A 25,684-nucleotide genomic window follows, 5' to 3' on the forward strand; every position below is an offset into this window, starting at 1 on the left:
TAGGTGTGATTGAACGCTGGGAGCTGATCCAGGCTCAGTCACTGAGTGAGAAGCACAGACAAAAACAGAACCTGCAGCAGTGGCAGCAGCTGATCTCAGATCTTCAGACAATGAGGGCCTGGCTGGGTCAGTCGGAGGCCGAGCTCAGCCAGCTGCGAGGGCTGGACGTCAGCACCAACATTCACACCATCCAGCAGAGGATCAAGAAGCTCAAGGTTTGTTGTCTGCTAGAGATTCAGCATTGGAGAGGCTAATGTTTGGTCCAAAAGAACAAAGCAGAATCTTCTGTCCATCCTGTCTGTATCTTTTGCAGGTTCCATATTAAACCCAATCATTGTAAAAATATTCTCCATAAATTCAAAGTTAACTTTTTCATTTATAAAAATGCTTAAGAGACCGGGAAGTTTGGAAATTTGACTCTGGAAGTAATGAACTTAACACTGTGAAGGACCCTAATAAACAGACACACTTCCGTCCCTGGTTCAGGCTTTTGTGCCTGTATTAGCCCACATCAGCTGTGTTAAAACCATCTGGCTAACTTCCCTCTCAGCACCCAACAGTGTTCTCTACTTTTGTCATCATGTAGCACAAATAAGACCGGTTCGAGGTCAAACACCTCAATAAATAATATGTTGCTCTGCATGCATTTACAATATGCTCTCTCTTCCAATCAGGAGCTGCAGAAAGGGATGGAGGCCCACAAGTCAGAGGTCCTGTCCATAAACCTAAGCAGTGCAGACTTCCTCCAGTCAGAGCTCGATTCTGAGGAGGCCTGGGAACTGAGGGATCAGCTGAAGGAGATAAACTCGCGCTGGGATCGGCTTGGTACCTCGCTCGAAGACTGGAGGGAGGAACTGCAGAGGGCGCTAATGCAGTGCCAGGTAATGAGCAGAATGAGTTTGCTTAATTAGGGCTTTAAGTTCTGATATACACCCCAAAATACCTGCAACATGCATGAATATATAGAACCAAACAGGTCCCAGCTGTATAAAAAACAGATTCCCTTACAATAAATTCTCAACAAAGCAATATTCTGCATGTTTCCTCCTCCATGGTACCTGTCGAAATTCTTCATTTAAAAAAGGAAACTCCTTTATTTATCCCGAGAGTGCATTCCTAAAGTTTGGTGTAACTGCTAAAGATAAATAAAAGAAAATTACACACTAACCAAATTTAATTCAAAACAAATACCACATTTTGTTTCTTTTTTTTTTTAGGAGTTTCACGAGATGAGTCATGGTCTGCTGCTGTGGTTGGAGAACATCGACCGCAGAAGGAACGAGGTGTTGCCCATCTCTCAGATAGCTGATTATAAAACATTACGACATCATCACAAATCACTGATGGTACGCGTTTCCTAAAGTTATGATCCTAAAACTTGTTTTTCACCAATTACCTGGAAGGGTAGATTTTTCTCTTTGGATCAGGCATATTCATATAAATAATCTAGAAGGAGGTAAAGACTAAAGATTGATAATAATGGCTAAAAAAGTAAATACCTCATACCATTTAGGATTAAATTAAAATTGCACACTTTTTTGTTTTCTGCTTCTGCAGAAAATCAAGTGTGAGCTATTGGACTCGCAGCAGAAGGCTTCTTCCCTTCAGGACCTGTCCACTCAGCTGCTGGTCAACACGAAGCCTCAGACACCGCAGACATCAGAGCAAAACCATTCCCAGGGCAGTGAGTGTCTAGAGGCCCGGGAAAAGGTCCATGTTATCTGGAACAGGCTGAGACTCCTTCAGAGGGAGGTCAGCTCAGACCTGGAGCTACTGGAGAAGAGACTGGAGGCCATGGAGGTGCAACAGGTCAGAGGATACTTGATGCCAAAGTATCTTATTTTATTTTGTAGTTTTTATGTGATTGTTAAATTCCCCTGTTGTTGTTGTAATTGGTTGTATTCAGGATTACCTGTCAGGTTCTTCTGGAAAATCTCAGATCCATGGATCTGCTAGTCCCAGGACAGAAAAGACCATTCAAAGGCGAAAACAATTGGTAACTTTCCTCATAATGTCCAAGTCTTTGCTCCAAACTGTAAAATATCATCCCCTTCTGAATGCTGCATATTTAATTTTGCTCCCGAACAGCTACTTTCATAGACATTACCCTGCTGTATGTTTATGAATACCAAAAATGTCTCCACTTTGCAGGTGCTCTAACATATCCACCGAAATGTAGCTGTGCATCCCTCCCACCTCCCATTTTTATGAGATGTTTTTGCTGCCCGGCATCATATTGATCTGCCAAAAATTACAAGAAAACCTGGCTTTTCATTTTTCAGTGATGTCTAATCTAAGAATGTATGTTTTTACTGTAAATAACTGTAACATTAGTTTATTTAAAGTGATTTTATCCTGAGAAGCCAGATTTCTTGGTTCAGAAATCCAATCACCATCATTGATTACGTTGCCGCTACTGATGATTCTTTCCTTTAGCGATGTTATGGCTCTTTTTATGTTGTTTATTTCCTCTCATATGAGGCTTTAACTTTTTTTAGCCCTTGACTGAAACATTCTTTTCTTTCTTTTACACCCTCCCTGCTCATTGCGTGGTACAGCCTCGAAGCAAAAGTAGTCAGGCCCACCCAGGACACTCTGAGAGCGGCCCGCGCCACAGGTACCTCTCTCCTGGACTCTAGAAACTCGGGACGATGATGGAACCGAAGCTTACACCCACTTGTCTAGCACTTCTTTTCAGAATAGTTGAATACAAATAATAATTGGTTTATTTTTTGCAAAAATTGGGGATTATTTTATCATTTTAATTTGCGGTTTCTTATATTCAGTGTTCCATGATCTCCTTTTAATCTAGAGACCAGTTTGTCAGCTCTTAAATGAGTAGGGAGTCGCCTAGATTAGGCGACTTCCTATCTCCTTTAAATCTTTTATTTCACTGCTTTGCTGCTTTTGAATTAGCATCATGAATTAATACCTTGTCATTTTTTGTAGTACCCTCCTCACCCACTGGATGGCATTAACTCTGCCTCAGTGTTTTTCAGCCTCTGAGTCTTTAGCTTTGTTTTCTCCTGTTTCCTTCCCGGTTCATTCTTTTCATAGTTTTCCAGCAGGATATGGAGCTTTAACTCTTGCCAGGTTTCCTGCTGTGTTTACTCCCACTCTCTCCTCCGTTTCCTCTTCAGAGCTCACCAAACCTCTGACTCTCATCATTTCTGACCGACGTTGCCTTGCGAAAGTATTCATAATCCCTTGAACTTTAACAACAGTTTGTCACACTACAACCACAAATTTCAATGTATTGTATAAGAACAAGATTTTCCAAACTTTATTATTATTTTTTTTTATAGAAAATCTGAATAGAGCGATTTGTAATCAGTTTCCTGTACTCTTGACACCCCTAAATAAAACTCATTGCAATAAATTGCCCTCAGAAGACATCTAATTAGCAAATGGTGCACCTGTATGTTCATTTTAGCTGTTCTATGAAGGCCTCAGAGGTTTGTTAGAGAACATCAGTGAACAAACAGCATCATGAAGACCAAGGAACCCAGCAAGGATAAAGTTGTGGAGAGGTTTAAAGTAGGGTTAGATTATTGAACCAAAACCCTAATCTTTAACATCCCCCATCTGAAAATACAAAGGGTATGACACAGTCAATAGGCTGGGCAAGGAGCCATTGATAACTGAAAGGCAAAAGAAGTCCTGTTTGCCAAAAGCCATGTAGGGGAGACAACCAATATGCAGAAGGAGCTCTGGTCAAAAGCAAACACGTCTGCTTTTTGTGCATGAAAGATAATACTCAACATCACCCTGAAAACACTATCCTGACACGCGCGCAGGGAAGCCTGTCAGAGTTTCACCTTCCAGCAAGACAAACACCCTGAACCTACAGCCAGAGTTACAATATTTTAGATCAAATGATTGATTCATTGTTTTACAATAACTCTCTCCATCTACTCCAACCGAGGTAGAAATCTTTTGCAAAGAACTAGCAAGTTATCCAGCCTTAGGCTGTGAAGCCTGTAGTCATACAGGGCACACTTTTTAGCTTTTTATTTGTAAGAAATTATAAAAACTTTGCATCATTTTCCTTCCACTTTATAATTATGCACAACGTTGTGTTAATCACATAAAATCTCAATGAAATACATTGAAGTTTGTGGTAATAAACATGGCGAAATGAGGAATAAGTTTAAGGAAAATTAATAATTTTGCAAGGCATTGAAAGCTATTTGTAATCAACTCATAGACTTGGTAAAGACTCAGCCTAAACTAGTCTAATGTTTAATACTATTTCAGGTATACATTGCACACAGATGTTTTGCAGAATCTAGCCATTTAAAACAGGATGTGTGGCCTTCAAATATAATGTGCACTTGCCTCCTTACAGCTGCAGTGTTGTAAGGAGGAGGATTAAATGAAATTGGCTGCAGGGGAGGCGGCTGGTGGGACGTGAGTGTGTTTGACCCTCATTCTGCCTCTGTGAGGATGAGTGCCTGGGAGAACATAATGTTCCTCCCCTTGAAACTTGGCTCCAACTGTAGAAATCTCCAGAGGTTTTTGGCATTACTCCTTTTTTTCTGTGCGGAATGATACGTGGCATTGAACTCTCACATAGTCGGCTCTACAGCCAAAGAGCACCCCCCCCCCCCCCATCATCCAGAGCACCACTGTCTCTGAATGCTCATGTGTTATTGCCTGTTGTATACAGCGGCTTAAAAAGAGGAATAAAACCCCTTGAAAGTTTTAATATTATGACACCTTATTAATTGGGATTTTTATGTGATAAACAAAAAGTTAGTGCAAGTTAGTGAAGCAAAAAAATGGATTATACAGTGTTTTACAAATAAAAACTGTAGCAGCTTCTAGTACAGTTGAACTCATCCTCCTTTACTCTGACACCCCTAATAAAATCCACTGCAACCAAGTGTCTTAATGAGTAAATAGAGCCCACTTCTGTGTAATCTAATCTTGACCCATCCCAACATGGATAAATTACCTCTGACTAGCTTCCCTGAAGAAAAGCATTACCACCAAGTTTAACTGTGAGGATGGTGTGTTCAGGGTCATGTGCAGTATTGCATGGAAGCCATACAGTTTAATTTTGGTGTCATCTGACTAGAACATCTTCTTCCACATGTTTGCTCTACCGCCCACCAGACCTGGGGCATTTTTTCAGTAATGGCTTTTACACTCAATTCCAGTAAACCACACTGAAGTTTATTACTTGGTAGAACATGGGCAAAAGGTACGAGGGGTATGAACAGTTTTGGAAGTAACTGTAAGTGTGTGTATAATGGAAATGTTTGTGGCCCTCTTTAATTCTTCTCCTTCATTTTGTTGTTTTCTTTTATTTTCAATTAATCACAGGTCCCTAAAACTCCAGAGTGAAGGTTTTGAGTGTAAATTATTTTATTGTAGGGAAAAAAGTCGATCTGCTGCATCTCACTTTTGTTTGGGTCTTCCTGCAGCCTGAGCAGATCGCCAGGCGCCGCTGGCTGCGTTTCCTCCCGTTCTGACCTTCCAGACGGCATCTCCTCTCAGTACTCCTCCTCAAACTACCAGTCCTTCCTGCTACGGGTCTTCAGGGCCGCACTCCCCGTCCAGCTGCTTCTGCTGCTCCTCATCGGCCTGGCCTGCCTCGTTCCCATGACTGAGGAGGACTATAGTTGCCACCATGCCAACAACTTCGCCCGCTCCTTCCATCCGATGCTGCGCTACACCAACGGACCTCCGCCCATATGAGCAGCTTGATATCATCTACCTACTTCTTTGCCAAGGACTCCTTTGAATGTTTCCTCTTCACTGTGTGCCCTCAAGCAGAAAACTCTTCAACCTGCATAATGAAGCATTTCTCCCATTAATGTTGCACACCCCTCAACCCTTTAAATAACCTGACCTTCACCCGGACAATGCTCTTCCTCAGTCCAAATATTTCTGTTTTAACTTAAATGTGTATATTTTTTTTTAAAGATACGTGAATCATTTAAACGAACAAAGCACTATTTATATACTCTACGTCAGGAGCCAAAGTTAGCCATGCTTTTTGTCCATGATACCCAGTGCTGCTAGTATTTATTTAGTGTTCAATCAGCTGGAAGCTGATTTAGTTCAAGCCTCACCTCCAGTGTGGGATATTTGTACCTGTAAATTGTAGAGTAACCTTGCAGTTTGAGTAGCAATGATTCAGTCTCTTGGTGTGAAGAGTTTCATTCCAAAATGACACATCTGAAGATCTTCTCAGACATAATAGTAAAAAACTGACTGAAATGGCACAGAAACCCCTCTGAAGATTGGGGTGTAGCGTAGTATTACTGTTCAAAAATAACTTGACTGACTCTGAAAATGAAGATTTAACATGTTAAAGCAAAAAAAAAAAGATTGTTTTTAAGCACTGTAAAAAAAAAAAAAGGTACAGCACTGAAGCCCTCCAGTAAAGCTAAGGCTTGCATCCCTTTTTTAAGCTCAGAAGAATTACAAATTTGCTTTCTTAATTAAAAAATATATCACTTGCTTTGTAAATTATTGTTTAAAAGGCCTTTTTTGTATCTTTCTGTTTGAGCATGCACTTGAAGGTTTCCTGCATTTAACAAAGCCAAACAATCACTGGAAGTGTTTTAGTAGATGGCTGTGACATGGTAAAGTGTGCTTTGTAATAACCATCTAATTACTCAAGAAACACTGCATTGTTAAAACAAATTCTGTAAAAACAAACAAAAAAAAGATATGAAAATTGTTATTTATGTATGTACAGTTTGCTAATTGGAAGATTACTCTCTTTTGCAAATAATAAAACATGAAGTATTTACCTTTGTGCATTCTTGGACCTGATTTGTTACACATATCGAACACGTGAGCAAAAATATCACCAGCATCAGCCTTTATTTACACACACCGTAAACACATGATAATGATGTCCGGTTGGTTGATTTAGCCTCAAATTCAGCTCAAGTGGCCAAACTGAGTCCTCTTACGCTCTTTTAATAGTTCCCACACATTTGTGCTGCGTTGCCTAAATCAGACCTGGGGATCGTTCTCAAGATAGTTAATTTCCTGAAAATAATACATGTCAGAAAAACCTATTTAATGTTACTCTCTATTATCAAAGTGCCTTAATGACGATCAGACAGTTGGGTTAAACACTCTTTACTAAATTTTAAACATATTTACTTAACTTACTTACCGTTTCTTTTTCCTGTTCATAATTTAATTATAAATAGATTAATATTTACTATAGAGAGGGCAAAAAGCTGAGTAGCCTTTTTAACAGTTAAAATCAAGTACTAAAGGATTATAAAATGATTCACAGATACACATCAATCCCTCTGCTAACCAAAGGACACAAAATATTGCCCAGTCCCAACTTTGCAGTTGTTTGTGTAGAAACAATGTGAGGCGGTTTTGTGAGAAGCTGTAAGAATGACTACATCCAGCATTTCCTTTCAAAACATCCAGAAAAATCGTACTACAGGAAGATCCTGGGTATCTGAGCTCTAAGGTTGATCTGGATGTTGGCTGCTGACCACAAACCCAAGTCACTAGATTCCTCCAGGAAAAACTAAAAGAAACGTTGCTCTACTTTCTAGGAAATTACTCGAAGGCATCATTTACTAACAGCTAAATCTGCTCTGAGATCAGTCTAAAGTTATAAAGACAGGCAACAGAGATAACTGACCATAAGACCGAACGGTTTACAATTATGTCTGCAGGTGAACTCATGGTTCAGATCAACAGTATTCTGTTAGGATAGCAACAGTTAAACCTACCAACAGAAATGGGAGAACAAAGATTAACAGTTTAATAGTAATATTTGGTATTTGACTACAGTAATTCTCTGCAAATTACTTGCAAGATATTTTAGTTGAATCTTCCAGAAAATATCTTAACTCAATAAGGTGGGTGCACTTTTTTCTACTGAAAATAATGGAGACCAGTTGTTTAAGAAGCCAAAAAAGTTTAAATATGGAAAAAAAAAAAAGGTTTTTTGTTTAAGACAATTGCATTTTCTATCCAACAGTAGACGTTTACATTGTTTAATAAGATTGGACAGATTTAGATCTAACAAAACTTCATGGTAATGAAAATGCCCCTCATGACTGCAACATTTTATCATCTTAATAACGATTCTTATTACTATTATTATTACTGCTGTTGTCGTTTCCCTGGTAACCTTTGTCGCTATAATTTTCACTGAACTGTTGCCTGAATTATGGGGGATCTTGTGCCATTAGTTCAATAAAGTCAATTGTCCAACATTTTCTTTTAAATCACAGAATAAAATGTACTATAACTTTAAAACTCAAACCTCAGAAATTAACCGGTTACATAAAAGGTATCATACTTAAATTTATAGATTAGTGAATCCAGCCAAAATCTGCATGCCTGGCATCAGGAGCAACAGATTGTGAATAAAATGTTGAACTGAATCAAGACAGCTCTCCCCCATCTTTATGTAGCATTCTCATAGCTAAAACACATGCCTGGACACAAGCTCACATAAACATTTAACACATAAATTCAGAGAAAATTGCTGCAAGTAAGCATAGGAAACCCCCCCTGTACATAGATAGCAGTGGATAACGGTTACTCAGCTTTCAATCCAGGCTTCCTTTAGCCTGTAATTAGTGTAGCCAAGATTGATCTGGTTCCTTTTAGCCATTTGAGCTACAAAGCTCATTTTAAAATGAAACTGAAATCTGCACAGATGCTTTATCTTCATCAGTAGTTAATGGCAGTTAACCATCTCTTATATGCAAAAATTTAAAAATAATGCCCATTAGTCCTTCAGTCAGAAGAAGTGCACTTTGGTCAAGATGAAGAATACACAAAAATTAGCTGCTCATCCTTTCAAATCACTGCATGTCACAGTATGACAACATATCTGCGGTTGGAAATTTAAAGCAACGCAGAAAAGATGAAACTCAGCAAATAAATGAACTGAACTGAGGCTCAGATTGTGCTGAGAAGGTGCAATTTAAAAGGGGAAACTTCTCCCCATTAGCTATAAAATTACATTCTCATTTATAAATTATTTTCTGACAAAATCAATGTAAATATAACCTTCAACAATCATTTTTCAAAACTGCATGTATCATTCATAAAAAGGACTTTCGACCTGCGACTCACACGAACTAGGTGCAGTCAGAGCGGGACCCTCCGTACTGCAGGAGGCTTGGAGCCGAGGGGGTTCTGATCAGGTTCTCACTGCTACCTTGGGTTCCTGAACTGCAACCCGGTGAAGAGGAGTTGCCCCCACAACTACCACTGGTGCTGCTGGTGGAGGGAGGGCTTTTTTCATCTGGGGATGAAGACTGAGACAGCTTGACTGGATGGTGGTGGTGAGCGTCAAGCATCTCCAACAGCAGATCATACAGAGGCACTTTGTTTTTGCATTTGATGCTGTAGAGGTGCTCCATGCCTTTGTTGCTACACAGGTGGAAACAAAGAGGAGAAATGATCCTTAAAGTCACCTTTATCATTAAATAAGGTAAACTTTAGAATTCATAATGCATCCTGGGACGAATATTGTTTGCTTCCAGAATTTGGAATTAGACTTTCTAAGAAAACATTAACAATCCTAACTCTTCAGGAACTCCAGCATTACGTAATTATAACATGAAGATTTATTCAAACATTTTTTCAAAAAACAGCATCAATTGAATTATTATAGCGTGATGAAAAATATATATGGCCTAGCATGCATATTGTTATTGGACTTCTGTGCTAGTCACGGATTGTCCATAATGAACACCATGTTCAAACATAAGGGTGTCCATCAGTGCACTTGGCACCAGGATACCCTAGGCGGGAGGTCAATGATCGACTTTGTTGTCGTATCATCAGACCTTCGGCCGCATGTTTTGGATACTCGGGTGAAGAGAGGGGATGAGCTGTCCACTGATCACCACCTAGTGAGGGTCTGCTGGGAACATCTGGCAGAGCCCTCGGCCAGGGATGTATTCAACTCCCACCTCCGGGAGAGCTTTGACCAGATTCCGAGGGATGTTGGAGACATAGAGTCCGAGTGGACCATGTTCTCCGCATCTATTGTCGATGCTGCCGCCCGTAGCTGCGGCCACAAGGTCTGTGGAGCTTGTCGCGGTGGCAATCCCCGAACCCGGTGGTGGACACCGGCAGTAAGGCTGTCAAGCTGAAGAAGGAGTCCTATCGGCTGTGGTTGGCTCTTGGGACTCCTGAGGCGGCTGACGGGTACCGTGGGGCCAAGCGTGCCGCGGCCCGGGCGGTGGCAGAGGCAAAAACTTGGACCTGGGAGGAGTCCGGCAAGGCCATGGAGAAGGACTACCAGTTGGCCCCGAAGCAATTCTGGCAAACCGTCCGGCGCCTCAGGAGGGGGAAGCAGTGCTTCGCCAACACTGTTTACAGTGGGGGTGGGGAGCTGCTGACCTCGACTGGGGACATTATTGGGCGGTGGAAGGAGTACTTCGAGGATCGAGCCTTTGGATTGGCAGACTGGGGTGGTGGTCCCCCTATATAAGAAGGGTGACCGGACAGTGTGTTCCACACTCCTCAGCCTCCCTGGTAAGGCCTACGCCAGGGTATTGGAGAGGAGAGTCCGGCCGATAGTCGAACCCCGGCTTCAGGAGGAACAGTGTGGTTTTCGTCCCGGCTGTGGAACACTGGACCAGCTCTATACCCTCTACAGGGTGCTCGAGGGTTCATGAGAGTTTGCCCAACCGGTCCACATGTGTTTTGTGGACCTGGAGAAAGTATTCGACTGTGTCCCTCGTGATGCACTATGGGGGGTGCTCCAGGAGTATGGAATCAGGGGCCCTTTACTAGGGGCCATCCGGTCTCTGTACAAGCAGAGCAGAAGTTTGGTTCGCATTGCCGGCACTAAGTCGGACCTGTTCCCAGTGCATGTTGGACTCCGGCAGGGCTGCCTCAAGGGGAGGAGTTTAAGTGTCTCGGGGTCTTGTTCACGAGTGAGGGAAGAATGGAGCGGGAGATCGACAGATGGATCGGTGCGGCTGCCACAGTAATGGGGGCGCTGTGCCGGTCCGTTGTGGTGAAGAGAGAGCTGAGCCAAAAAGCAAAGCTCTCCATTTACCAGTCGGTCTATGTTCCTACCCTCACCTATGGCCACGAACTTTGGGTCATGACCGAAAGAACGAGATCCCGGATACAAGCGGCTGAAATGAGCTTCCTCCGTAGGGTGGCCGGGCACTCCCTTAGAGATAGGGTGAGGAGCTCGGCCATCTGAGAGGGGCTCGGAGTAGAGCCGCTGCTCCTCCACATCGAGAGGAGCCAGTTGAGGTGGCTCGGGCCTCTATAAGGGATGCCTCCTGGACGCCTTCCTCGGGAGGTGTTCCAGGCACGTCCCACCAGGAGGAGGCCCAGGGGACGGCCCAGGACACGCTGGAGGGACTATGTCTCTCGGCTGGCCTGGGAACGCCTTGGGCTCCCCCCGGAGGAGCTGGAGGAGGTGTCTGGGGAGAGAGACGTCTGGGCGTCTTTGCTGAGTCTGCTGCCCCCGTCACCTGGTCCCGGATAAAGCGGAAGACGATGAGTACGAGTATGTATAAACCCCTATACTCTCACACAACTAAATAAAATCCAGTGCAGCCAATTACCTTCAGAGGTCAACTAATCAGTAAACAGAGTCCACCTGTGCAGTTAAGAAAATAACACTGCCACCTGAACACACCATCCCTATGGCAAAACATGGTGATGGCAGCATCATGCTGTGGGGTGTGCAGGTATATGGAGGCTGCTGAGAGTTAAGGGAAGATGGACCTAAAAACAAGGCAATCCTTGAAGAAAACCTCTTAAGATGCTGAAAAAGATTTGAAACTAAGGCAAAGGTTCACCTTCCAGTAGGACAACGCCCCTAAACAAGCAGCCAGAGCTACAAAGGGTGCTTGAAATCAAAGCACGTTCATCCACATCGCAATCGCAAACAACCACAAAAGGTTCAAGAAGTACTAAGAGTTTTGCATTCATGGTATTTCTTTCTAAAGAAAGACTTTAGGAAAAACAAAAACAAACTAAAAATTTGTTTTGGTAGAGTTATGGATTTTAATTTGACCACAAACTAATTCTCAGGGAATACCATCTCTGGTCTTATCTAAATGTGCTGTGGTTTCTTTGCTGCTAAAAACCTTCTTTTTATTCAGAATCAGAATCAGCTTTTAAAGTTACATTCTGATATTTGCATCTGCAGACTATTAACACTTTTCTGAAGCCACGTAATTTTGTTCTGTTGTTCACAAAATAGTGTTTATTGGGAGGGACAATAAAGCCTTAGTCAAAGCCAGATGTGGTAGTAAGAGGATCCCATTCGGATCCAATAATTCTCCTGGGTCACTTCTAATTCAGTTTTACCTCATGTGCCTGATGTGGGAGAGCAGCAGCAGCAGCTGGGCCTGCCGCCTCGCCTGCTGCTGAGCAGAGTATCCTGATTGGCTGATATGATGTATGAGTGCGTCAGTGATGGTGTCCAGCATGTTCTGAACGGATGCGCTGTCGTGAAGGGGCTCCATTGTGCCGGTGCAGAAAGAAAAGGCACCTAATGAAAGAGAATCAGTTTACTGCTTCAAGCCCAATTTTTCAGAAAAATGGAGAGACACTCCAAATTAATGACCTGCAAAACTAATTTTACTTGCTTCAGATTCATCTTACAGCAAAAAGGCCAAATTAGTTTGCTTTGTCTAGGGAATAATAAAGGTGAGTCATAGATCTAAATGGAAAGATTAATTTAGTCTGAAACATTTTAATCATAGATCAATCAAAAGTTCATCATGAACCAGCAGCTGAGCTCTTCGTCTTATCCCCCAGGTATTTCCAACTTCTCTGGTTCACATATAGAATAAGTCAACAAACACCCCCACCCCTGTGCTGTTTCATGTAGTCAAGGCAACAGTCATCAGGCATATTGACAATACAGGCCTTTCCAGAACACTCTGTTCGCCTAATGTGTCTGTGCTGCTCTGAGAGCTACACTTCTGTGGGTGTAGTTTGACACTGCTCAATATTTACTCTCAGCAGCAAAAATTAAAACCTGTGTCATGGTGTGCATGCTCACAAAACTGTGAAACTTGTGTTTTTAACTGGTGACATGTATCTGATACACAATGCTGGAAATGTTAGAGCGATGGTTTAGGCTTAGTTTGTCTGTGAATGCTCCACAATGAGGGAACCTAAGGATGGGTGGGTGGATGGATGTATGGATGGATGGATGGATGGATGGATGGATGGATGGATGGATGGATAGATAGATAGATAGATAGATAGATGGATGGGTGGGTGGATGGATGAAACCATAGATAAAGAGAAAAGAATTCAGGTGTGGAAATAGCAGACCTGTAAAATACCTAAATGAACTTCCATACTGTATCAGACTGCATGAACAGTCAACTGTCCATATGTCCACCTTCACATTAAAAACACATCGTCTTACCAGAGTTGAGCAGGATAATTGCTTTAAGGCAAACAAATTCCTCAGGTTTGAGTTTGAGCATGCGGAAACGGGAAGCGGTGGCCAGCAGCATGTCAAAGATCTCCGTCATGCCTTCAACACAGTCACCTTCATTCCTAGAAAGCAGAATTTACAAAATAATACAAATAAACTTTGATAAAACGCAAAAGTCACTGAGGATATAACAGAAACAAGACCTAAGTTCTGGTCTTTGGAGCACCATCTAAACAGAAAAAGAAACCTGAGGCATTTTTCTGCTGTGAAACTATCTAAAGAGTGGCAAGAATAAGGGCTAATGCACTGAATCACTGCAATGTTCCATTTATCAGTATGGCTGAAAAATGAGGGGAAGAAAAGATAATATCCAGTTTACTCAGTGTGAGATAAACGTGGCTGGCACAAAGACAGGGGAATGTGTCAGCCCTGACCCCACAGCATTTTAGTCATCATGTCCAATTGGAGAGGACACTCATTCAGGGACCGGATTTTAGAGATAATACTCCGTAATACACTTTTGAATCAGATGGAGCCATCAGAGGGTAAAAGCTGCTCGTCTCATCAGCCCTCTCGCTCTCTCCTCCCAAAGATAGATTCTCTGGTCTGACCAGCCTGTTTACTCTGAACATGTGGGGAAATGGAGGGAACAACCTGTGCCTGCAAAGTAGAAAACATCCTTATGTCTCCCTGCATCCCTATTTTCTAGTCATCTCTGTCCCTCGTTGAGATCTCCCTCCTTTGCTTCTTTTCGTATTGTCCCCCTCTTCACTGTTCTTCATTTTCCATCATTCTTTGCCTTGAAAGCTTTGATTAAAATCTGAGTCTTGGTTCCAGCTCAGCCCTGTGATGATTAGGAGGGTTATTTCAGGTTAGGGAGAGGCGTCTCTCTTCTCCACAGGGAGCAGGTAATTAGTCTTCCACTCTGTGACAGATGTGTAGGGATGGCACAAAAGCTGGCAAGGTGTGAAATGGAAAATCTACAATGCTGATGTATCACTCTTCAAATGTGTCTAAGATGAAAACGGAAAGAAATGTGCAGCAGGGGCAGAGATAAAGAAAATAGAGGCAAATGGCCAATCCCATGGCACACCTGTTGATGTAAAGTTGGATAATAATCCTATCTACCTGTCCAGTATTAGGTCCTGCGCAAAGATGAGTTTTCCGGGGCAGTGGATTGATCTCCAAATTAGCCCGATCATCAGCACCTCCAGCCATGAACTCTCCAGCAGAAGGACCTGATCATGAAGGGAGAGTTGCAGAAAACCTGAAAACAGAAAATGCAGCATGTTTTTGTAAGAACACTGAAAATATGTTTATTTTCAGCTAAAAGTGCATCTCAATGAATTGGAATATCATTATCATACACAGAGAGATGGCGATGTCATTGGTTAAGTTGAGCTAAATTGAGAAACACCTTTGAATGTATTTTAAGGCAACACCTCAAAAACACTGCTTACATGTGTGACATTGTAGGGAAACCATAGTAAATCATCCAAGATATAGGCGAAAGAATTGTGGACCTTCATAAATCTAGAACACACAATTACTAGACGCCTGAATGTGCCACGTTATCTATTCATACCATTAAATGCATAAACAAAAAGGATAGGACTGTCTGGCCACAGTGCTGATCAAGAAGGGATAGGTTCTGTGTTCCAGAGATCAACGTGTTTTGGTGTGAAATGTGTATGTCAACATTAGCAGATGCTAGCTAAGTCTGGTAGGAGAATATAATTATCTGCTGTGAAATAAAGTCTTGTACCAACTAGCCCCTCGGGACCCTTCAGCATAAAACATCAGATTAAAGTTCGCAAATACACCCATTCAGGGACAAAGACCATCATTTTTCAAGACATGTTCTGCGGTTTGATAAAACTAAAACAGAAGTGTTTGGCCATAATGACACCAAAGGACACCAAAGCCAACATTTTGGAGTACCCGTCACAAACCCCTGATCTCATTCCCATAGAAAATCTGTGGATGGGAAAAGGTGTTTGCAGGCAAGACATCCTACAAACCAGACACCAATCCACCAGTTCTGTCAGGAGGAATGGGCCAAAATCCCAGCAAACAATTGTAAGTAGCTTGAGGAAGGATGACCAACATGTCTGACCCAAGTCATAAAGATTAAAAGGCAACTCTGAGGAGCAAATACTGAGGAAAAGTAGAGAAAGGTTTTGAAAGTGAGAAATCCACAGGTGTCCCCCCAACAAAATCAATGTTGTGAGTTAACCTGTCAGTAGCTTGCAGCTTAAACTTTTTGTAATTTATATTTTCCAACTTTTTTTACTGAATAACTGAAATAATGGTAAATAATTTATGAAGATGAACCCAAATGTCTTATTATGTAATAATAATGTTTTCTTCACCTTCATCTCATCTGTTTTTGAGCAGCCAGTGCCTATCTAAATGAATCCACTCACTGGGAAGCTTATTGCTGGCTCTCCACTCTAAATCTACATGCAATAAAAGGCAGTCTATTCCAATTGCCCCCCTTTGCACCCTGTTTGGGACTCCTTGCAATTAACACTGAGTGTCTTCAGGCTTTTAGTGACGGAGGAGGTCGTAATGCCTCAAAATAAGGACTTACCCATGTCTGTAAGATGGATGTGAGTAAGCATGTATTTTACAGTTACAAACCTTTTGCTGCATTTAAGCTCAATGGGGTGCCGGCAGATTGACCAAGCAATCCTCTCAAAGGTAATGACTGTAATTACCAACACTTTAATGGCTCTGGATTTGTGTGTTTGTGTGCTTTTACTCTAAAGGTCTGCCATTTCCTTGCTGTTGTGTAAGAATTCAGAACCACAAGCTTTTGTCAAGTGGTGCACCTGCACATGTTTTGAATGTTTAAGAGATACATAGATTACGTAAAATATTTGACAAATAAGGAAGGTCATAAGACTCGCGGAGTAATTTTTTCTTTACAAACTGCTGCAATCACAGACAATTTATGAAGAAATGATTTATGATTAGAGAAGAACAAGAAGAATGAGCAATTTGGGCCAGAAGTTTATTTGAGGCCTCTGTGAGGCAGCACAGAGTTGGGTGGTCTACCAGGACAATAATCCCACATGCACATTAAACTTTGTTTTGGAATGGATATAGCAGGCTAACATTAAGCTTCTGAAACACTTCTCCCAAAGACTTAGCCTTAATTTTATAAAACAAAATGTGCTGACTTGGCTTAAAAGTCAGGTTTGTGGTGAGAAAAAAACCCAAGTGAAATTAACTTTAAGAATTCTGCATCTAAGAGTCAAATTTCCACCGAAAGTTATATCAGAAGCTTTTAGTGCCTACAAAAAGCCAGTGACTAGTAGGCAACTTGCTTCAGGACATTTATCCAAACATCAGTGTGGAGTTATGTAGATATTTGATCCTGTATAATGTATAAATTAGACCCTTTTTGGATTAGAGAAAATATACAATACATCTAAATTTGTGCACCCACCTTTTACTAAGAGATAAACCTGACTGCAGCTGTATATGCCATGCTTCAACTTGCTGCCAAACATTTGTAAACTTACTGTTTCACTTGAACCAATAAAAAACCATCTAAACTACATGATTCGAAAGATTAGTTCGAAAAGAAGTTCTCATGATATTTAGAAATTGTGTGAAAAGCCTTTTTTGGAAAGCCCAGTGAAGCCTAAATCGGTCCTATGAGTTATTTGACCAACAACACCCCACACTTGAATACCAAAAGGCTTTATTTGTAATGGCTCCCTAACTTTCAACTTCTTACCAACAAAATAACATAAGTTTGACCCAAACTACCACATGTTGAACACTAAAATGGTGACAACCATATTAAAACGGGTCATAATGACAAAATCAGGAGCCCAAACTAGTATTTTAACTATTTGTGACTAGATTTCTGTCTCCCAAAATGTTGCACAACAAGGCTTTTATATGTATTTGATATTTAGAGACACATTTAAGACATTTAGATCTCACTTTTCTCATCAGTCTCGGAGCTGTATGTGCTGTAAGTATTTTTTCTCAGTAGGCTGAAGATGAATATAGCTGAAAATAACCATTCCTGCAGTACAACATGTTTTACAAATTCCATCCATCCATCGTCTTACGCTTATCCGGGGTCGGGTCGCGGGGGCAGCAGCCTAAGCAGAAAGACCCAGACTTCCCTCTCCCCAGCCACTTGGGCCAGCTCGTCTGGGGGAATACCAAAGCGTTCCCAGGCCAGCCGAGAAACATAGTCCCTCCAGGGTGTCCTGTGTCTACCTCTGGGCCTTCTCCCAGTGGGACGTGCACGAAACACCTCACCAGGGAGGCAACCAGGAGGTATCCTAACCAGATGCCCGGGCCGCCTTAACTTGTTCCTCTCGACGTGGAGAAGCCGCGTCTCCATTCTCAGTCCCTCCTGGATGACCGAGCTTCTCACCCTATCTCTAAGGGAGAACCCAGACACCCAGCGGCGGAAACTAATTTCAGCCGCTTGTATCCGTGATCTCGTTCTTTCAGTCATGACCCAAAGTTCATGACCATAGATAAGGGTAGGAACATATCGACCAATAGATCGAGAGCTTCGCTTTTTGACTCAGCTCTCTCTTCACCACGACAGACCGGTACAGCACCCGCATCACTGCTGATGCAGCACCAATCCGTCTATCAATCTCCCGCTCCATTTTTCCCTCATTCGTGAACAAGACCCCAAGATACTTGAACTCCTCCACTTGACACCAGTCACATAGGGACCTAACAGCCCATATCAAAGGGCCTGGTACCCCATACTCCCGGAGTACCCCCCACAGTGATTCCCCGAGGGACACGATCAAACAAACACCCCAGCTCGGCGCCTCTCACCAAGGGCAATTCCAGAGTGGAAGAGTGTCCAACCCCTCTCAAGGAGACTGGTTCCAGAGCCAGAGCTGTGTGTCGAGGTGAGCCTGACTATTTCTAGCTGGAACCTCTCTACCTCTCTAAGTTGTTGGAGATATTAAAAGTGAAATGACATAGAAAGGTGTAAAATAATACCAACATTGATGTCTATAACCAATGAGTTTAGAGTAATATTAAGAGTATTAGCCAACAACAGAAACATTTTAGGGATGTAATACTTGTTACAGAGCTTTGCGATCTTAAAATGCCTTAAAAATGCCTTTAATCCTGAAAATTGTTCCTGCAGTTAATCTGAGAGTATTGCCTCTTTGAAATCAGATGTTTGCAAGCAAGACCTGGAAATTTTTAACTGGATCCTAAGTAGACAAACAATAGCAAATATAAAAAACAAATATAAGGGAGCACAAATTCAGAAACTTTTCTGCAGACAAATAAAAACTTTCTGCATTCCAACCTGGAAGCTTCTTTGCCCAAGCGATCATGTGGACCAGCTCCTTGTCAGCCATGCTGGTGAGCAGGGTCATCATGGTGACCTCAGTATAGGGTCGGCTCAGCTTTTGACGGGAGCAAAGTATCGGGGGCTCAGCACCCTGAAGGAGGACCAGAACCTGGAAACATGGAGGGTGAGCATAGATGAACCATGTCACCAGTAGGATATCAGATAAAATCTGGCTAGAGTTGTAGCAAACAGAAGTATTATTTAAGTTTTTAAAGGTTTTTTAAAGTTAAGGCACCTGCTCAGATGGCAGGCCGGTCACTGAAGATCTTCCTCCTCCAAGGGCATTGCTGCGTCTCTTCTTATCAAGATGGGGTGCCGTTTTGTGCTCCAGGCCTTTAACAGTTTTTTCTCTGTCACTGATGCCCGTCCGCCGTTTGTCTCGCCGCAGAATGCGACCACGGTCTTTCCGCACACCTTCAGGAGAGAGCAGCCTCAATGCATAAAATGCTTCCAGATAGATACACACAATGACTTTTGCATGTAAATCAACAGACCTCCTCTTCTTACCACATCTAGTTTCCTGATAGTGGATGGTGTGAAGACAAAAAAGGCTATTGTGCATTAATGAGCAGTTGAACTCATCTGAAGAAGGTCTTTTTAAAGTTCACACTTATCTCTGTCTAACAGCACACTCTAATTCTCATTTTGATTAGCATAATTTGCAAAGGATTAATCAATGAAAATTGGCTGTTGTTTTTCAAGGAAGAACATCTAAGATCTAAGTAGTAAAAAAAAAAGTCTAACAGGAATCTACTCACCTCCTTTCATCATACCCACTTCATAACACTTCCTAAGACGGCAAGCCTGGCAGCTCTTCCTCCTATTTCTGTCAATAGTACACTGATTGGTCGCTGGGCACATATAGTCATTGTGACCTGAAAAGGAAGAAAACCTATTATTCTTAGACTATAAGTCTAATTTTCCATCTTGAGCTATTTAGCAGCCAGGAACACTTGCTATCCTAAATGAATTTGGGATGGAGGAAATTAAAACATGGCACCTTGGAATTGCCATTACCATGAAGACTATTATTTTCTGCATGATCAGACCTTCATTGTAAGATTTTCCAACAATACACTTCAGCCTCAACTCATTCTGTGCACATTGTGCCATCAATACCCTGAAGCTGGAAGAATGTGGTCAATAGCTTTTTAAGAAAATGATTCTTTTCACATACAAGCAGTCGGCTACATTTCCTCAGCAGTGGGGAAAAGAAAATCTGTTCAATGACAGAAGTACTGAAACTTCTTCTGTACCTGTAAAGTCGCATTGATTAAACTTTAGTTGGCTTTTCTGTTTCAGTCAAGCTTATATGTAACTTACCGGGTATAATGGGCGCAATAAATAAGTCCCACTGTAAAGCTGTACCTCATTTAACCCTTTAAACCTCATTCCCTTTTTTTGTAAAAAATGGGAACAGTGTGAAAAGTAACTGCCCCCTAAGCCTAAAACCGGTTTCGCCACCCTTGGCAGCAACTTCTGCAACAAAGTCCTGAGATAATTAGTAATGAGTCTTCACTGTGGAACAGTTTTGGTATATTCTTTGTTGCAGAACTCCTAATTCAACCGCATTGATTTTCCAACATGAATGGCCTTGTTTGAGGTTATGCCACAGCATCTCAATTGGATTTACGTCCAGACTTTGACTAGGCCACTACAAAACATTATTTTGTCCTGCTTATCCCAAGTGTGCTTTAGCTGACATACTCCTTCGGGGTTTTCCGCTAGAGCCTAGAAGTCATGGTTCCATCACCTACAGCTAGTCGTCCAGGTCCTTGACACCGCAAAGCAGCCCCAGACCACCACACTATCACCTCGATGTTTGATGTTCAATGTAATAGTCAGGTGTAAGACACACATCTTCTAATAAAATTCCACTTTTGTCCCCTTAGTCCACAGAATACTTTCCCAGAAGTCTTTGGGATCATCAGTGAGACAGGCCTTTGTGTCGTTTTATGTCAGCAGTGATTTTTCACCTTAGACCTCTCCCATGGATGCAGTTTTGCCCAGTCTCTTTCTGATTGGTGCATAATGAATACTGCCTAACTGTAGCAACGGAGGTCTGCATTGCTTTGGGCGTTGCTCCTGGATGAGTCATTGATGCAGCCTTGGAATAGTTTCGGTAAGCCTTCCACGACAGGAAAAACTAACTACTGTTCCATGTTTTCTCTGTTTGTGGATAATGGCTCTCACTGTGGCTCACTGGAGTTCAAAAGTCTAACAAATTTCCCTCTTCAGACAAATGTGACTGACTGTTTTTCATTTGTTCTGGAACTTTGTTAGAACAGTGTATTATGTGTTGTTTTTTTGAGACCTTTTAGCCTGCTTTGTGTTGACGAACCAGTTCTTTTAAAGCGACTTATTCATTCTACAGGTCTGACTGTGATCAGGCCTGACTGTGGCTAGTGAAATTAAACCATAAAAATGCGGGTGATCATAATTAATTCATGATTTAACAAAGGGAGGGGATATATTTTCAAATATGGCAAGGTTTGTTTGGACAGTTTCTTGTCCTTACTAAGAAAAATAAATATTTGAAAACTGCTCTCTGTATTTACTCTGATCATCTTTGTCTTATGATATAATTTGTTTGATGATTTGAAACATTTAATTGTGGCAAAAAAGGAAAACAATCTTTAAGGGGGCAAATACATTTTTGCATGACTTTAAGTGCCAAGAGACAAATGGAAGAGGGAAAACTGGAAAGGGTTCATGTCTAAATCCTAATCTTAATTTTCTTTTAGAAATATTCTTCATATATGCAAAGGTCTCTGATGACTAACGTCAGGAATGTTTCTGAGACAAAGAGCTCTGACATGTCTTAAATGAAAAGATAATTTATGATGTTCATAACTGTGCTCCGACGTGTTCTTTCATGTTGTTGTTCTCAGTGACAGATGCAATAAAACATATGATTCATAATGTCATAGCCCACTGCCTTCTTACCCTGAATGCTCCTCTTGAAGAAGGCCTTGCAGCCCTCGCAGGACCACACCCCATAGTGGTAACCAGAGGCATAGTCGCTGCATACAGCACAGAAACGCGTTTCCTTTGCCATCTCAAACCCCCCAGCTCTGGCTCCAGCTGCATCTCCAGCTCCCAGCTCTCCCACACTGCATGCCTCATCACGGGTATCGCACTGGTCCTCTCTGGAGGCCGGCTGCTGACTGGATCTGCAACAAACCATGAATTTTAATTTGGTTATTTCCTGTTCTCATCAACACAAATGGTGATGCTAATAAAATACATAAATACCCATATTTTATCAGTATGTAACCAAAGAGGAAAACATATGAACAAACATGTCAAGCATGTAAGATATTGTTTTGTGATTTCTAAGCCTAAGATTTAATTGAACTCTGGCTTAAATCATGACAGAGACTAAGACCAGGCTTCTGTTTTCCAACTAAATCAGGAAACTTTCCATTTGTGTACGCCTGTTGTTCTTACGTATTGTTCCTCTCTCAAGGTCCTTCACAAAGTCCCTAATCTCTGGAATTAGAAACCCCGGACAAAGCATGATCCTTTCAATAGAGATAGTGGCACTGTTTATTAGAAAGCAGGAGATTAAAAGGCCATGGTGGTTAAATAATCATGTTTATTTAAATGGTATTTTGGAGAAGACTCAACTAAAAATGCCAATGTCATAATTCATAGCTGCAAATACTTTGTATCATGTACTTTTACTGCCACAAGCACATAATTGCAGATAAATAAAACAGGACCAAACAAGTTAGAAAACACATGGTGACAAATCATTTTGCACCATTTCAACTGTGACAAAACTAAAAACGGGTAAAATGAATCAACCTATTCTCTCAATGGGAAATCTTTATTATGAGAGTTTAGGTAAACTCTCATAATAAATAATAAGAAGCATGCAGAGGTACTGCATGCTTCTTATCAGTTGCACATTCTCCAAATTTGTGCATAACCTCAGATATCAAAGTATGGGAAGAGGCACTAGTCACAAACAAATATGATTAAATTAATATATCAACTTCATTTCTCTACTTTAGTGTCACATACAGATAAATTAACATATTTTCATACCTGTAAACTGGTGTTGAGGCAGTTTCCAGATAGTGGTGGCTTGGAGCATGCATAAAAGGGCTGAGCCTCGGGGTGGTGGGCACAAACATAAGAGGACTGGTCGGCCCACTCCCCAGGGAATGAAGACTGCCATCAGACGGTGGTCCCTGGGCGTCCAGAGGAGCAGAGTAGTAGCCAGTGGTAGAGTGGCTGTAAAGAGGCGTTGGGGCAGGGGTGGGGGTGGCATAGTTGTACGTCCCTTCCAGGAAGTCCACAGCAGTTACCCCTCCGGAGCCCCGGCTCTCTTCAGGGTACATGTCACTGAGGGAGGCACGGGGTGAGGGTGGGAGACGTGGCGGAGAGAGGGTCTCCAGCTCTGAGGAGGCTGGGCTTATCCTTGGTCTGAGTGCTGGTCCGAACGCCTGCTTGTTCTGCACCGGGCTCTGCCTGAGCAACATCACAGCAAAGCAGCAGTGATAAGCAACATGATTTAGACTTGCTCTCCTCTTTGCTGGGTGGGAGAGTGTAGTGTTACTCACCCACTCTCTTTACCCTTTTTCTTCTGACTCTCTCTGGGTCTCGTCTTTTTCAATAACTCCTGTCAAACAACTTGGATGGACCACTAACTGCTTATCGTCTTACTGCTTGGAGCTTCAGCTTCAGCTCACAAGCTCCAACAGAACAAAAAAAAATAAAAAATACAGCTAGAAAGACTCCTCCCAAACTCACTTTATTTTTCACTGTATTTTTCCTCCAAATATATCTCTACTAAAGTGTGGGAGTGAGGGAACGCAAGTGGGAGAGAGGAAAATAAGGAATGACAGAAATAGTGATTCCAAAACAACTTCCTTGTCTTCTCTCCTCCACATAGCTATCTCTAATTCACCTTCGTCTTACATTGAAAAGCTTCTTATTCCTTAGAGCTGGATCCCAGATTTAATGCAACTCTGAGGTAGTGACGTGTGTGTCTGAATATTCACCTCTCATTTAGCTGATATCAAGCACACTGCGAGAACCACCAGTCTATTTGCTGCCGAACTACAACCCAACTAACAAACTGCTGTTGGCTAAAACACAGCAAATCAGATACAAGAAGACAAAGCATTCAAACCACAGAAAAAACAGAAGCTACCATGAGATACAACTTACCTCTTACACATGAATCATCCTCGGATATGCTGCGCAACAGCAACTAATTCCCCCTCTCTTCCTCTCTGCCTGTCTCACAGGCATTAGGTGGGCTCACCATACTGGGAACAGTGGAAAGGGTTAAAAAGGATAAACAAATTAAAGATGCGGCCAAATCAATGACTCCCGTGGGTTTAAGAGCCAGGTCACCGTAACACAGCAAACAAAACTGGAGGTCAAATCTCATTCTGACAGCCAATAATTACACAATCAATCCCATATAAGGGTATTTTTCATAATTTAGATGCAAGAATTGTGGTTATACAAAATATAAATATATCCTTCAGTAAGTAACGAATTGAAAGGAAGGAGTATTTATGTTATAAAGGGTTTAATCACATACAGGTGAAACCAGAGGTTTACATACAGGGGTTGGACAATGAAACTGAAACACCTTTCATTTTAGTGTGGGAGGTTTCATGGCTATATTGGACCAGCCTGGTAGCCAGTCTTCATTGATTGCACATTGCACCAGTAAGAGCAGAGTGTGAAGGTTCAATTAGCAGGGTAAGAGCACAGTTTTGCTCAAAATATTGAAATGCACACAACATTATGGGTGACATACCAGAGTTCAAAAGAGGACAAATTGTTGGTGCACGTCTTGCTGGCGCATCTGTGACCAAGACAGCAAGTCTTTGTGATGTATCAAGAGCCACGGTATCCAGGGTAATGTCAGCATACCACCAAGAAGGATGAACCACATCCAACAGGATTAACTGTGGACGCAAGAGGAAGCTGTCTGAAAGGGATGTTCGGGTGCTAACCCGGATTGTATCCAAAAAACATAAAACCACGGCTGCCCAAATCACGGCAGAATTAAATGTGCACCTCAACTCTCCTGTTTCCACCAGAACTGTCCGTCGGGAGCTCCACAGGGTCAATATACACGGCCGGGCTGCTATAGCCAAACCTTTGGTCACTCATGCCAATGCCAAACGTCGGTTTCAATGGTGCAAGGAGCACAAATCTTGGGCTGTGGACAATGTGAAACATGTATTGTTCTCTGATGAGTCCACCTTTACTGTTTTCCCCACATCTGGGAGAGTTACGGTGTGGAGAAGCCCCAAAGAAGCGTACCACCCAGACTGTTGCATGCCCAGAGTGAAGCATGGGGGTGGATCAGTGATGGCATTCCCTTGGCCCAATACTTGTGCTAGATGGGCGCATCACTGCCAAGGACTACCGAACCATTCTTGAGGACCATGTGCATCCAATGGTTCAAACATTGTATCCTGAAGGTGGTGCCGTGTATCAGGATGACAATGCATCAATACACACAGCAAGACTGGTGAAAGATTGGTTTGAAGAACATGAAAGTGAAGTTGAACATCTCCCATGGCCTGCACAGTCACCAGATCTAAATATTATTGAGCCACTTTGGGGTGTTTTGGAAGAGCGAGTCAGGAAACGTTTTCCTCCACCAGTATCACGTAGTGACCTGGCCACTATCCTGCAAGAAGAATGGCTTAAAATCCCTCTGACCACTGTGCAGGACTTGTATATGTCATTCCCAAGACGAATTGACTGTGTAGGACTTGTATATGTCATTCCCAAGACAAATTGACGCTGTATTGGCCGCAAAAGGAGGCCCTACACCATACTAATAAATTATTGTGGTCTAAAACCAGGTGTTTCAGTTTCATTGTCCAACCCCTGTAGATCATATTAAAAATTCAACATATTTTTTTCACTATCTGTCTGGCATTAAATCAGAC

The 25,684-nt window shown here is 42.1% G+C and overlaps 2 protein-coding genes across 4 annotated transcripts in view; one reads left to right on the plus strand and one right to left on the minus strand.

Annotated features, from left to right (window-relative positions):
• LOC124881940 (nesprin-1-like) overlaps positions 1 to 6,766 on the plus strand; it is a 113,575-nt gene extending 106,809 nt beyond the window's left edge. For both annotated transcript variants that reach the window (XM_047387931.1, XM_047387932.1), the window contains 7 exons: positions 4 to 215; positions 675 to 881; positions 1,218 to 1,346; positions 1,558 to 1,809; positions 1,907 to 1,996; positions 2,559 to 2,617; positions 5,430 to 6,766. In XM_047387931.1, coding sequence (XP_047243887.1) covers positions 4 to 215; positions 675 to 881; positions 1,218 to 1,346; positions 1,558 to 1,809; positions 1,907 to 1,996; positions 2,559 to 2,617; positions 5,430 to 5,703 — 1,223 coding nt within the window. In that variant the 3' untranslated portion in view covers positions 5,704 to 6,766. The remainder of the gene's footprint in view (positions 1 to 3; positions 216 to 674; positions 882 to 1,217; positions 1,347 to 1,557; positions 1,810 to 1,906; positions 1,997 to 2,558; positions 2,618 to 5,429) is intronic.
• A 55-nt stretch (positions 6,767 to 6,821) lies between these two features.
• Positions 6,822 to 24,059, minus strand: esr1 (estrogen receptor 1). 2 transcript variants are annotated; one of them, XM_047387933.1, is made up of 10 exons: positions 23,931 to 24,059; positions 22,803 to 23,228; positions 21,696 to 21,922; positions 19,508 to 19,624; positions 18,985 to 19,163; positions 18,705 to 18,858; positions 14,516 to 14,654; positions 13,376 to 13,509; positions 12,301 to 12,484; positions 6,822 to 9,384 (listed from the first exon to the last, which is right to left on the minus strand). In XM_047387933.1, exons 1-10 carry the CDS (start codon positions 23,939 to 23,941, stop codon positions 9,090 to 9,092), a joined length of 1,866 nt encoding a protein of 621 aa, XP_047243889.1. In that variant the 5' UTR covers positions 23,942 to 24,059; the 3' UTR covers positions 6,822 to 9,089. The 2 variants fall into 2 exon arrangements, with proteins under 2 accessions (XP_047243889.1, XP_047243890.1); XM_047387934.1 differs by lacking the exon at positions 23,931 to 24,059 and adding an exon at positions 23,321 to 23,495.
• Between the last annotated feature and the right edge of the window lie 1,625 nt (positions 24,060 to 25,684).

Source organism: Girardinichthys multiradiatus, chromosome 15, assembly GCF_021462225.1.
Source record: "Girardinichthys multiradiatus isolate DD_20200921_A chromosome 15, DD_fGirMul_XY1, whole genome shotgun sequence".
Lineage (NCBI taxonomy): Eukaryota > Metazoa > Chordata > Actinopteri > Cyprinodontiformes > Goodeidae > Girardinichthys > Girardinichthys multiradiatus.

Excerpts from the sequence above, each read along its gene's own strand:
- esr1 (XM_047387933.1), bottom strand. Across the intron at positions 21,923-22,802 it reads GCCTCAACACCAGTTTACAG|ATCCAGTCAGCAGCCGGCCT; the intron begins GTATGAAAATAT and ends GGTTTGTTGCAG. Across the intron at positions 9,385-12,300 it reads TCCCACATCAGGCACATGAG|CAACAAAGGCATGGAGCACC; the intron begins GTAAAACTGAAT and ends CCACCTGTGTAG.